This window comes from Oryza brachyantha, chromosome 6, assembly GCF_000231095.2.
Source record: "Oryza brachyantha chromosome 6, ObraRS2, whole genome shotgun sequence".
NCBI classification, from domain to species: Eukaryota; Viridiplantae; Streptophyta; class Magnoliopsida; order Poales; family Poaceae; genus Oryza; species Oryza brachyantha.
Window position 1 is genome coordinate 6,124,423 of NC_023168.2, and position 12,218 is coordinate 6,136,640.

The window sequence follows — 12,218 nt, forward strand, 5'->3', positions numbered from 1 at the left end:
GTGACTAAAATATTTTTTATATTTTATAGTCTATGCTAAATAATTTAAAAATGTTTATATTTTAAAATGGATGTAGTATTCAAAATCTGTCGTAAAATACAACTTCTTTACATAGTACTTTATTTTCAACTAATCAGCTACTTTCACCACTAATTTTTCTCACGTAGGTGTTCTCAACCAACAATAACTTGTGGGGCAGAGGGAAGATTAAATACATAGCAACCCCTCATCCTCACACAGGTGTTGACGATTCACGTTTATCCAGCTGCCATCTACCTACCCTTAGGGTTTCAGAATGTGACGAAAGCATGTTGAAATTCACAGTTTTTGACCAATTTGAGCTAGTTCCAATTGGAATTTGATTTGAATTCGGTTGAATTGAAAAACAATTTTAAATTGAAAATCCAAAAAAAAAAGAAATTTGCTATAGATATTTGCTGTCTATATGCTAAATAAATTCAATTCAGAAAAAAAAAATCCAATTTTAGCTGTTTTCATCAAACGGACGGGATCTCATTCTGAACATGATCGGTGTGGTAAAACTCTGCCTACCCCCAATCCTTCACACGCACCTCCTCTCCATCCAGAAATCAGTCGTCAGTTCATCCCCTACCAACCTCCTATCCTTGCCCTACCGACACCTCCCGAGCTAACTCCACCACCCTATGGCTACGGTCTCCTGTGTGGTACACCGTACACCACGTACTTCACGACCACTTCACCAACAACGGAATTGTAGCTCAGGGCAACAGATCAACCGACGACGAGAACTCAGAACATTTTGGCATTTGCAATTGCAAAGAACTCGCGTATTTCCCATTCTTTATACAATTCATGTTATAGTGTGGTGAAATTTACACGTATTGATCTCTAGGCTGCCTGGATTGAATGACCATAGGTGCCAGCACTCTCCAGGGAGCTCGATCCTGCCCGTTGTGACAAAAATAACATACACGAGGCACAATAGGATCGACTATTCTAACAAAAACAAAGAAAAAAGTTATTAAAAGAATCGGCATCTTCTCCCTTCGTTTCATTTTGCACTCGATCCGGATGCATCTTCTGATGCTTGGCATCAAGACATCAAGATGACCATTGGTCAGGGACAGTTAAGAAGTACCTCGACATGGCCTTCCTGAACCTCTTCTTGTACTGATCTGGGGATATGATAGTTGGGAGCACGTCTCTGGAGCCACCCAGAAATCCTGACGCCTTCACCCAAGTCTCTAGCTGCTTGTCCCAGGTATACTGACGAAGATAGTCGATAATTCCCATCACAAGCTCTTTGCTTTCTTCGTCAATGCCAACTAATAGTGAGTAATCCATCACATCCACCGACTGAAAAGAAAATGCACAACAGAATAAGTAGGTGACATCCATGCTCAAGTAGAGGAAGGCACAACCTGTGCACCTTGGTAGTATCAATTATGATGCTACACAAATAAAAAAATGATTGTTTATGTATCCTACATTTCCAAAAACAAAACCAACATTGTGAGGACTACCAGCAGGCTAAATGACGCCCAAGAACAACACCAAGCATTCGTCACTCTGCTAATCCCAAACTAACTGAAGACTTGGGCTACATAGGATCACTAATCGAGCAATAACTTGACTGACAGCTGCTAAAAGGATGGCAATGATATCCCCAAACATCTAGCAAGTGGCTACAATTCTATAGCTTGGTAAAATGTGCACTACACAACTCTTTAAGTTCATTCGTTGTTTCAATAGAACAATGTTTTACGAGTCCAAGGAACATAAAGGAATTAATTTTTTTCCCTCGCCTGACCATACCAACACTATTTTTTAATATCAACATGTTTTCAGAAGAAATAACATGCTCCAATGACAAACAAATTATCCCTCAGTCAATTTGGCAGCAGCTCAGCAACCCCTGCTGCCATAGCTTCCATCTGTTTAAAAATATAAGGACTTCATAATATAGACAAAAATGTTACTTTCTCTTCCAAAATAAGTTCCTTTTTCTAGTTCTCAATTAAACTAGAAAAATAAACTTATTTTGGAACAGACGGGAGTATCAAACTAGCATAAACACTCCATACTATATTTACACCAATTCTAGACTGTTTTTATGTTATTTCACATGTTACAGTACTAATTGTGCAAAGTGGAAACAGGTGAATCGCTTTTAGTTCAGATACATATCCTCTATACTTTGCCGTAAATCTTGTGCATTTTCTGAAGATTGAGTGCACAAATCTCCAAAAGTTCTTATCCTACAGTTCCCAGAAACAATATAAATAGCGGAGGGTACAGTATATAAATCTCTTTAAAAAATGAAGAGGCCACATCTTATGGTAGATATACAAAAAGACAATACTTATTTAATAGTGAATTTTCACCATCCACAAAGTAAATTTCCTTATCAATTCAACTAAATCCTGAATTTGTGCTGCTCTCCAAGTTTGCACATTTCCTGTCTCTATCAATAGATTCAGAATTCTAGTAGCTTGTACATCTGATTTCCACAGAATTTGCAACATTTAGCCAATTTCGAAGGATGTGCCCTTTAAATTTAGCTAGCTCCCACAAAAATTACATAAGAATTGACTTGATTTTTAACATTTTGCAAAATGAGTAACCTTTTAGATGAATTATTTCCATATGAGTATATGACACATAGCTTAGCGATACAGCGAAGTGCAGTGACTTACCGCCAGAAAAGAAGTATCATTCCAGACAGCTCGCTCCAACCTTCGCTTTGCTTTGCTTCCAAGAAAAATGGGCTTTGTATGAAGTGTCTCTAATAAATTCAGATCTAAGAGAACTTTGTTATTTCCTGATGTATCAGGGTTGTAGCGGGAACGCAAAGAGCCTTTCAGGTCATATATTCTTGATATCTTCTTCTTGTAAAAAAGATTTTCCATGACCATTACATCCAACTTTAGTTCCTTTCCATCTCTCAAGTTCCTGGCAACAACCTATTAAAAAAATGTAGCAGTAAATTTCACGTGTTTCAATCTCCCATCATCCCATAGACATAAAAATAACAATAGGGAATCACAAACCTGGTAAAGACCAAGGACTTTAGCAAGGCACGTGGGGCTTCCTGAAGATACAGATTCTGTTAAATATTTGAAGTATTCAGCTGCATAGTCCTCAAATGAATCTAGTTCTGTTCGTGTCACTTGCTTTATGACAAATCTGTCATCTAGTGTTTTGGCAAAGTATACATTACTCTTGCCACCTTGAGCACTCCATCTCTTACATCGACTCAAAGAACGAATGTAGTCCAGCTCATCTGGACAACACTTTCTCCTGATTGCATCAAACTGCTTTGCAAAATAACATGTTACAGAAAATTTAGCTTTATCCACAGAAATTGAATCGTCATCCTCAAAAGAAAGTGTCAAATGAATATCCTTGGAATCATTATTTCCAGTTCGAGGTTGGTCGGAACTATAGTTCCACGTTGACACATCTAACGAACTCCTAGAAGAGGAATCCTGATCCAAAGAATTCCCAGCACTAAATTTGGCCAAGTCATTATGCTGGTCCAGCAATGGCGACAAAAATTTATGATAATCAGGAACAGTCATGGCATGGGCTATCATGCTGGATGGTTCATCATCATAAATTGGAACAACAACATCTGTGGCATTTTGAGGTAGAAGAAAACGACCTTCACCATGCATTATTTCAGGAACTGACAGCTCATTTTTGAATGTTGGGCACAAAACCTGGCCTGTTCTCTCAAGAGCCTTTGGAGGCTTTTGAGAATAAGCTCTTCTAATTATTCCATCTGAGTCATCTGAAGGTGATAACCTATTTTTGAAATTGATGGCAGAATCAAATGAATTGATTCTTATTGGTGCCATGACTTTCTGGTATGAGGGATGATCCACCAGAGCAGCAGGTATAACTGGAAGTGCCTCCATGCTACATTTTGATGGGTCATTAGCAAACTGACTAGAGCCAGTCCATGCTAAGTCAATTCTATCAGAAAGATTGGATGCAGAAGACCGTGTTCTCTCGAGTGTTTTTTCAAGCTCATTAGTCAGTATCCCATCATTTGGTCTTTCAGATGGGCCTGGGACAACTGAGCTGGAACAACCTTCAGCAGACTGGAGAGGTACTTCACCTGTAATGTCGGTTTTCAACCCAAAATGTGTCACGGTTGTGTCAATCCGTTCTCCCCTGAGTAATGGTTTTACACTATTAGTAGCCACTGTCGAACTTGATTGAGTAAGTTTTAGTGAATTCTCCAGATTCTCCTGTGTATCAGGAATCTCAACCTTTGACTTTTCTACCGAGCACTCAGGAAGCTTATCAAGACACTGCATGTCAGTTGGTTCAGTATGACAGTTTTCCTTAGTAAGTGCTTGCATCATGTACAGTCTGCGATCCCATATATGTGCATCGATTACAAGCTCTCTCCTCAGGCAATTGAGCTCTAGAATATCTATAGCTGGTTCAAGAGTATGAAGGTTTTCTATGCTAGAAAACCTTGACAATACCTGAAAAACGATGAACAGTCATCATAACATATCAAACCTCCATGATAGCATTTAGATAACATATTGTACTGTTCAACATAAATATAAAACAATGTAACAGTTGAACTTACATCATACTTCTTCCACTCAACTTTAATCAAATCCTTAAGATCAACAACATGTTTATGCAAGCCTGTCTTCATGGTCATGTTTTGGGCCAAAACGATGTTTTCAATTGAATCCAGTTTGTCGAATATCTCCTTGTAAAGGTGCTCCTTCCTGCTGGTTACCTGCAAGTATAGCTAAATAATTTGAGTAGGTGAATGAATGACACAGAAAAGATGTTATAAGATGCAAGGGTTTGTCTGTCCTGGCTTTACTTATCTACAAAGCTAATATTGGTGCTGCTTATAGATGACAAAGATTGGTAAAAGTAAAAAACGCTAGCTTATATGGGAGGTGTGATAGATAGAATTGGGAAAAGGTTGAGATTTAGCTTTAGGTGGGATTTAGCTACTGATAATATCGGTGTTTGATCTGTTCTCAGACAGAAACTAGACCAAATAGGCCCTAAAGAAAGAATCTTAAATGTAAGTGAACATACATCAGCAACATCTTTGACGATCCAATCTTGAGCCACTGGATAAGTAAAGTCCAATACTGCAGGTGGCAAGTTCACAGAGAGAATATCTACAGGAGAATAGCGGAAGACAGCAACCATGCTTCCATACCTGTCAATGAAAAATGATTAACACCTCTACATGGGCCTTAAAAATCAAATTTACCACACGGAATAATCACATACCCATAAAAACGAAGACAGTCCCTCTGAAGGGAATGTCCACAGCAGGCAATCCGATTGGCTGTTGTGTGGTTTGAAAAGCTAAGTTCCAAAAACTTGCCAAAAGAAAGTCCACGTGCTGCGTCAGACATAACTACTCTTTGAGTTGCTGGAGGGATTCCATCTTTAGGTTTGCACCTGAGACACCTGTGCCACATCCATATCTTCCCATCATTCTCGCCAGGTAACCTTACGGAGGCAAGATTTCTAACACTGATTGTGAGACTGCCTTGTCGATGGGTGTAACATCGAACATGAGATTCTGCTGGCTCCTTGCAAGATTCACAGCATGAAATCTGCCAATGAAGACCATATATATTAATAAGGTGGTACAAGAAATTTTCTTTCTGAAAAAATATAGAAGTGGATGAGAAATGTTACACCTGATTAAATAAATCTTCACGGAAATATTTTCCAAGTGGCTTATCAAAATTACCATAGAACTTTATGCGAAAGAGCTGCGATTGCTTGCATACAACCCCTCTCTGAGGACATGCAATTGACAAGGATACTAAAATGCTTTGTGGATTATCAGATGTAGGGAAATATTCGCCGTGGTTTTCATTATAGTCACGTATGGCTAATCCTGCATGTTCTTCATCTGATATATTGTGCCAACCATTGTCCAAGTCACTTTCAACTCTATGAAAACATGGTCCCATTTGTGTCCTTTTCCTGACCTGAGTGGGTGAACTTTTGGATGTCTGAACAGTTATGTCTGGAGGTGGTATACAACCATTATCAAGGGAGGATCTTGGAGAACGAGGATACAAACCATTAGTGCCACCAATGCACTCTTCCTGATTTAAGTTAGGCTCCAGAAAAGATTTATCCGTGGATAGCGGTTTTACAGAATCATTAAGGCAATTTGCCGGTTTGTTGCACCCATTTTCTGAAGTTCTCTCACCAGAAATCTGAAAATCATTAAAATCCTGAAGACAGTAACCTGAGGAACAGTTCCCACCATCTACATGATTCTCAAGTTGAAGAACTGAAAGATCTGAAGGGATCTTTGGTAGAGTTGCACCCTCATCTGCAAGATATGAGGTCTCAAGTGATAGGTGATATGCTGCAAATAGTGCAAACTGTAGAGCAAGTTTGACCTTCCTTAACTCTTCATAGGATGGGCCTCTTAGAAGGATCTAGTAAAAAACAAAGTGGTTTTATTAGATAGGTCACAAACAAAGCATGAATCCTTAAATAATCATGGCAAATTACAATATGTAATCAATATGTAACATTGATGATCATTGAATAAACAACAAACAGTATGATGCTTACCGTGCAGCCCAACCGTCTTGGACAACCATCAAAAAACATCAGTGTCTTGGCAGACTTCTTGTTTGCATTCTTTGGTGATGAAGATTCTGAAACTCGTTCAATCCAGAATGTTTGGCACTGTCCAAGCCTTACTGAAGTAACATTTTCAATGGATGAAGCAATTTGAGCACCTGTGCAGCGTGATATCCTTTCTAGAAGTGATCTCTTGACATTCAGAACTAAAGAGATATCTTTTGCAAGAAGCTGTTGAGCATATAGTGGCACGCTTTTTTCAACAAGCACAACATGAGGTCGTTGTGCCTCTATTTTTGCAACTGCATTCTTAAGGTATTCCTTTTCCTATCAAACCACAATTTTAAAGTTAAATCATTTACATGTTGTGAGAAACTATATGCTAGTAATGTTTGGATCATATGCAGAGGGAAATGCAAGCAAATCTGTCCAGAATGCAAGCAGACCTTAACTAGAAAATGAAAGATGTGTTACCTGTTCAAGAATGCTGTTTATCGATGCTAGTTTGTTCGAAACCTTTTGGTGTTCCAGTGCTCCCCCCAAAAGTAGCAATCTAGGATTCTCATGCTTTGACACCATGCGTTTATGCTTTACATTCTTAGAACAAACTACACCTTTAATGAAAGTACTGCAAACAGATGAATAGCCATTTAGCCCCAGCAATAAAATTGTAAAGAGGTCATGTAATTCTTCTATACATATTATTCATTAAGGTATACCTATCATTCGGATTCCCTGATGCTACACATTTGACTTTGACATAGTCGGTAGGATCCATGCTACCACCTTTACTTGTATCTGGCCTAACAAAAGTAGCTGCCTGCCATGCTAATGAGGATACCATGTCTGACCATACATCCACAGGATCAACTCCATGTCCTTGGAGCAGCTGGGACACAAGAGCCCTGAAATGCCCATGTAAAGCATTCCTCAGGAACTCTTTATGAGATATATTATTTTTTCCTTTGATGCCCAATAAATCATCATAATCACCGTGATCATCGTTAACACGAGTGAAGGTATTCGCATCACCAACATCATTGCCATCGTCGTCATCATCATTGTATTCAAAAAAACCATTTTCAAAGTCATCACCCTCGTCCTGAGGTGGGGGCGGATACCAAATGAGCCTGTTACTCTCAAAATCAATCGGTATTGAGGCATTGCTATGTTGTTCATCATCACAAACAGGTGAATCCACAAAGCTAGAATAATCAACATCCTCAGAGACATGACCAGAATTCAAAGGGTAGACAGGAGAGTGACAACTCCTCCTGGAGGATGGACTTGTGTCTTCTAGTCCCAATCGTCTCACGGGACTTTCTATTGGGCTCGAAGTCCCCAATCTGAAGGTGTACATCCTACTAATACTTGTGCTCACCGAATCTGTATCTGATGTGTCCTGAGAAAACTCACTGTGCGGAGAGAAATACCGCTCAGAGTCATCACCATCTTCATACCCAACACTCCTACATCCACCAAACTTCATTCGGTGAGAACACTTTTACCAAGCTATATCCTCTTCCTAGGTATGCAAGAAAAGAAAAGGTAAATTACCCACCTTGTTGAGCATCGGAGAGGACCAGGTGACGAGAGGCGCCGCCACCCGGCGTACCTCGCCGAAGACGGCGTGGGGACTCTCTCCGGTGGGGACACCGACGGCCCATCCATACCGTCACCACGCTGCTCCATAGCACCGCCTCGAACTCCGTTAATAGGCCGGAGGCCGAGGTCGCAGCGCTCGCCGCCGCCGCAATCAGTCATCGGAAGGTCCGCAGTCCAAGAATCGTACTTCTGGACGACAGGAACTCCCATAAAAGCAGCAACAACCACCTAAACGCTACCGGAGTAAACCCAAATCAGCACACTTCTCGATCTCTCTAAACTCTACAACCCAACGAAAATCCACACACCAAACCACAGTAAAATCCAACCGGACAAGCGAGAAAAAAGGGCTACGATTCGTCAGAGGGGAACTAAAAGGGACCCCAGGGAGCGCCTAATCCTAGCGGTTCTTGGAGTCTGCGCAGCCGAGGCATTCCGTCGAACACGTGGGGCGCAGCAGCGAGGCAGCATCGCTCACGGCTCCCCAGTCCAGCAGCCGCGCGAGGCGGGACGCGGCCGACGAAGAAGACCCAGAAGCGGAGGCGGAGGCGGAGGCGGAGGAGGGTTTCCGGCGGGTGGAGGTGGAAGAGGGGGAGGGGGAGGCACCACCCATGGGAGGGGGAGAGAGGAAGCTTTTCTGCTGGTGAGGGAATGAGGCAGATATAAGAGAGAAAAGGAAAGGCGAGCGGGTAAGACGATGGGAAAAAAAAAAAAGGAAATTAAGTTTGGTGGGGTAGTAGATTTTTTTATTGTTAATTAATTTTTACGGTTTTATTTATCCTCCCCTTTTAAAAAAATATTATTTCTTTCTCTTTTTAATTTATTGGTTGCCTTTTTCTTTCTTTAACTGGTCAAAGCCAATGGGCGACGGGCTCGTGTTTCTTTTTAAGCTGGGATTATCTGTGGAGGCATTTTCCTTAATTATTATTTCGCTTGTCTTTTCTATCTTTTTGTTGATAGGTATTAGGTCGCGAATAAATTTGTGGATTTGTGTTGGTCTTTTATTCATATTTTTATACGGATTTTGTACCATTTGACATGTCTTGTTCCCTATTAGACTTGGCTACAGTGTGCGTTTTTTTTCATCCTGTGCTATTAGGGCCTAACTAAGGACGGTTGTTAAAGAAATTCCACCCATCCTAATCGTATTGGTAATTTTAATTCAACACAAGAATTTCACTAAAAATAGATAAATAACTTTTAAATAATTGATTTGTTCTTTTTTTTCAAATATCTCTCGTTTAAGCAATAGTACTTAGAAAAAATAGGTAAATTCATTTATGTCGACTAGATTTGTATTATGCACCACAATAATGTGATTTTGTTCTAGCCTTATCTCAAACATTATGTCCGTGTTAAAGTTCTATAATTACTGCATCATCATTGCTCCAGATTACATGTAGTAATTTAGTTGAGCGTGACTAATATATGTGTTGCATATTAGTGAGCGTGTCATTTTTACCACCGTTCCACCTTGTGCATCTCTCCATATCATACTCTATTTGCTTTATATAGTAGTAGCCCAATGTCTCATAAATAACTTTGGGGTGATTGTTTTATTCAGAACATATTTGTAAATAAAAAATAATTTATAAATAAAATTTTTATATATATATTTCTCGTGGTCTAAAATTCAAGGCTAAAAAATAAATCACGATAAAAAAACTAAAATCAACTCTAAATTTAAAATTAAAAATTTAAATTTTGGCTTATAAACATAAGTAAAAGCAAAAGGAGAGTGTTTGTCATGCGGCTTCATAACTCCTTATCATATAACCACTCTATGGACGATTTTTAGCATCACTGAGTTAACTCCTGTAATAGTTACCATTTTAAAATTAATAGTAATTAGTGATCATAGATATATTTTTGTTAGTAATTTATAGTAAATATGATAAGATTTGCGATGATTAATTATATTATTATTTATTAGTAATTTAATACACTCATCCTGTCCATCCTCATCCATCCGACTAAGCAAAAATTTAGATCATCTTTATTAATCCACCAAATACAAAACTGATTATCATATCCTAAAAATATGTATGATCATATCTTATCCCATCTTAACCATCGGGGTCAAATGGCTACTCCCCTTCTGACAATAACATTAGCTTAATTGCTTCTTAACTATGTAAGAACAATAAGAGGGTATAATAAGTTATGGGACAATATCAAAAGTACGTACTTTTTCCAATAATAAAGATGCATAAAACCAAAGACCCAAATCGTCAGTTGTAACGTGTTCTGGTGGTAAGAATGATCGTACAATACGGATGAAATTGTGTATGTTTTCTTTGGTGTATCTAGCAAAGAACAGAACTACTTTTTATATTAAGTATTAGACGAGAAATATTTACATGCCAGTGAAATGTGGTAAGAAAAATTACCATGAGCTAATTTTAACAAATACAGGCTTATCCCCTGGAAAGAAAAAAAAATTCAGTGTATCAATCAGAAACAGATCAGACACTACGGGGCAAATTGCACAGCATGTGGTTACTGTGGTTTTATTTTGAAAAACACTTTTCAGCATGTTTTCGGTATTTACCGCCATGGATACGAACACCAGTTTCTTAAAAATACAGTTAGAAAATGATTATTGATGGTTATCGATTTTACTTGATAAATGTTTGAATCCAGGAATGGCTAGTAGTGTTTTTGAGAGATCAAAACACACATCATACACTGACATGTGATGAATATATGAAAATATATTAAGCCTGCGTTCTTTGAGGGGGGCAGTAAGTTAACTTACCTGGCGCGAAAAAATAGTAATATATTAGTACATTATTAATTAATTATTAATTATTTTAAAAAATAAAATTATCGACGATTGGTATCGGCAATGAACTTATAGGGTGGCTACCGGGCTCGAAATTCGATGGTTAATGATGAAGAGGGAGACGATTACCCAGGTTCAGGCTCTCGACGTGGCAAGATAATACCCTAATCCTGCTTGGCGATCGTATTGCGTAGATGAATCACCGTTGCCCTCAAGGGGGCGCCCCGTACCTCTTATATAGTGGAGGAAGGGTTGTGGATATAACAGAGTCATAATTTAATAAGACTAAGATCTATCCCAATTCATTTACGGCTCGAGTCTGAAGTACACGGCGTGCAATCCTGTACGTACCAGACTCCTCACCGACACCATACAGATATATTCTTCTTCCTATTCGGTACCCCATTGACCGTACGTATTTGTAGTCTTCGGATACCCCAGTATAGGTATCCCACAAAAATAAATTAATATGATCTTTTAAAACAACTTTACTATAGAGAATTTTTACAAAATATACACCGTTTAACCGTTCAGTAAGCGTGCTCGTGGAAAACAAGAAAAATTAGTTAACTTACCACGGTAGCTGAACTCGGCCTAAAACGGACCTACATTTTTGTGGTGTAGTGTAGTGGTGGAATCATAGTTACATGATACAACCCATTATGGTTCAAATTCATGGTGCCCAGAAATATAGTTGTGTTCATCCTTAGTTAGGGAGCTGAAAGTTATATATATGTCCTTGTAGAAAAAGATCAAAAGTAGCAATTATATTTTCTGTTGTAACTTGTGATTTACATGTTTTTTGAACTTCATGATTTTGCATTTTCTGCTTTCAACCAAAGCACAAATTTTCTCACATTTTATCGTCTATTCAATAGAGTTATTTTAGTGATATAAAGAAACTTGTTGGGCTGAATTTCACTCTCATCCTAGCCCTACAAGGGAAACTGCCAAGGCTTTAAAAAGTATTTTAATTAAAGTAATTTATTTACTGAATATATTATAATAAAATATAGTCATATGTAGGTTTTGGATATCGTGTTGTTGTTCGAAACAACACGAACTATCAAACTGAAAGTGTATTATTGGGTCAAAATTCCCTTTTAGTCACTTTATAGACCAAGATCTACTTCTTAAAAAAATTTCTTAGATTCTAATACTATGAAAATAATATAGCAAACCCCACGAACACTTGTTCATGTTCCTCATTCTCCTTTTGTCATTGGAACATTGA

At 38.6% G+C, this 12,218-nt stretch overlaps 1 protein-coding gene across 1 annotated transcript; it reads right to left on the reverse strand.

Annotated features, from left to right (window-relative positions):
* Window positions 1-787: 787 nt before the first annotated feature.
* On the reverse strand, window positions 788-8,783 carry LOC102713552 (putative 1-phosphatidylinositol-3-phosphate 5-kinase FAB1C). Its single transcript, XM_006655920.3, has 11 exons — window positions 8,156-8,783; window positions 7,314-8,063; window positions 7,069-7,222; window positions 6,583-6,921; window positions 5,685-6,443; window positions 5,266-5,597; window positions 5,065-5,191; window positions 4,592-4,750; window positions 3,033-4,481; window positions 2,679-2,945; window positions 788-1,338 (listed from the first exon to the last, which is right to left on the reverse strand). Exons 1-11 carry the CDS (start codon window positions 8,407-8,409, stop codon window positions 1,084-1,086), a joined length of 4,845 nt encoding a protein of 1,614 aa, XP_006655983.1. The 5' UTR covers window positions 8,410-8,783; the 3' UTR covers window positions 788-1,083.
* Window positions 8,784-12,218: the final 3,435 nt, after the last annotated feature.

What these genes read in the sequence shown, in the direction of transcription:
- LOC102713552 (XM_006655920.3), bottom strand. Translation starts at nt 8,409, where the DNA reads ATGGGAGTTCCTGTCGTCCAGAAGTACGATTCTTGGACTGCGGACCTT. An exon ending in CAAGACGGTTGGGCTGCACG is followed by an intron (nt 6,444 to 6,582) that starts GTAAGCATCATA and finishes GTTTTTTACTAG; the next exon opens with ATCCTTCTAAGAGGCCCATC. An exon ending in TCGTCAAAGATGTTGCTGAT is followed by an intron (nt 4,751 to 5,064) that starts GTATGTTCACTT and finishes CTATACTTGCAG; the next exon opens with GTAACCAGCAGGAAGGAGCA.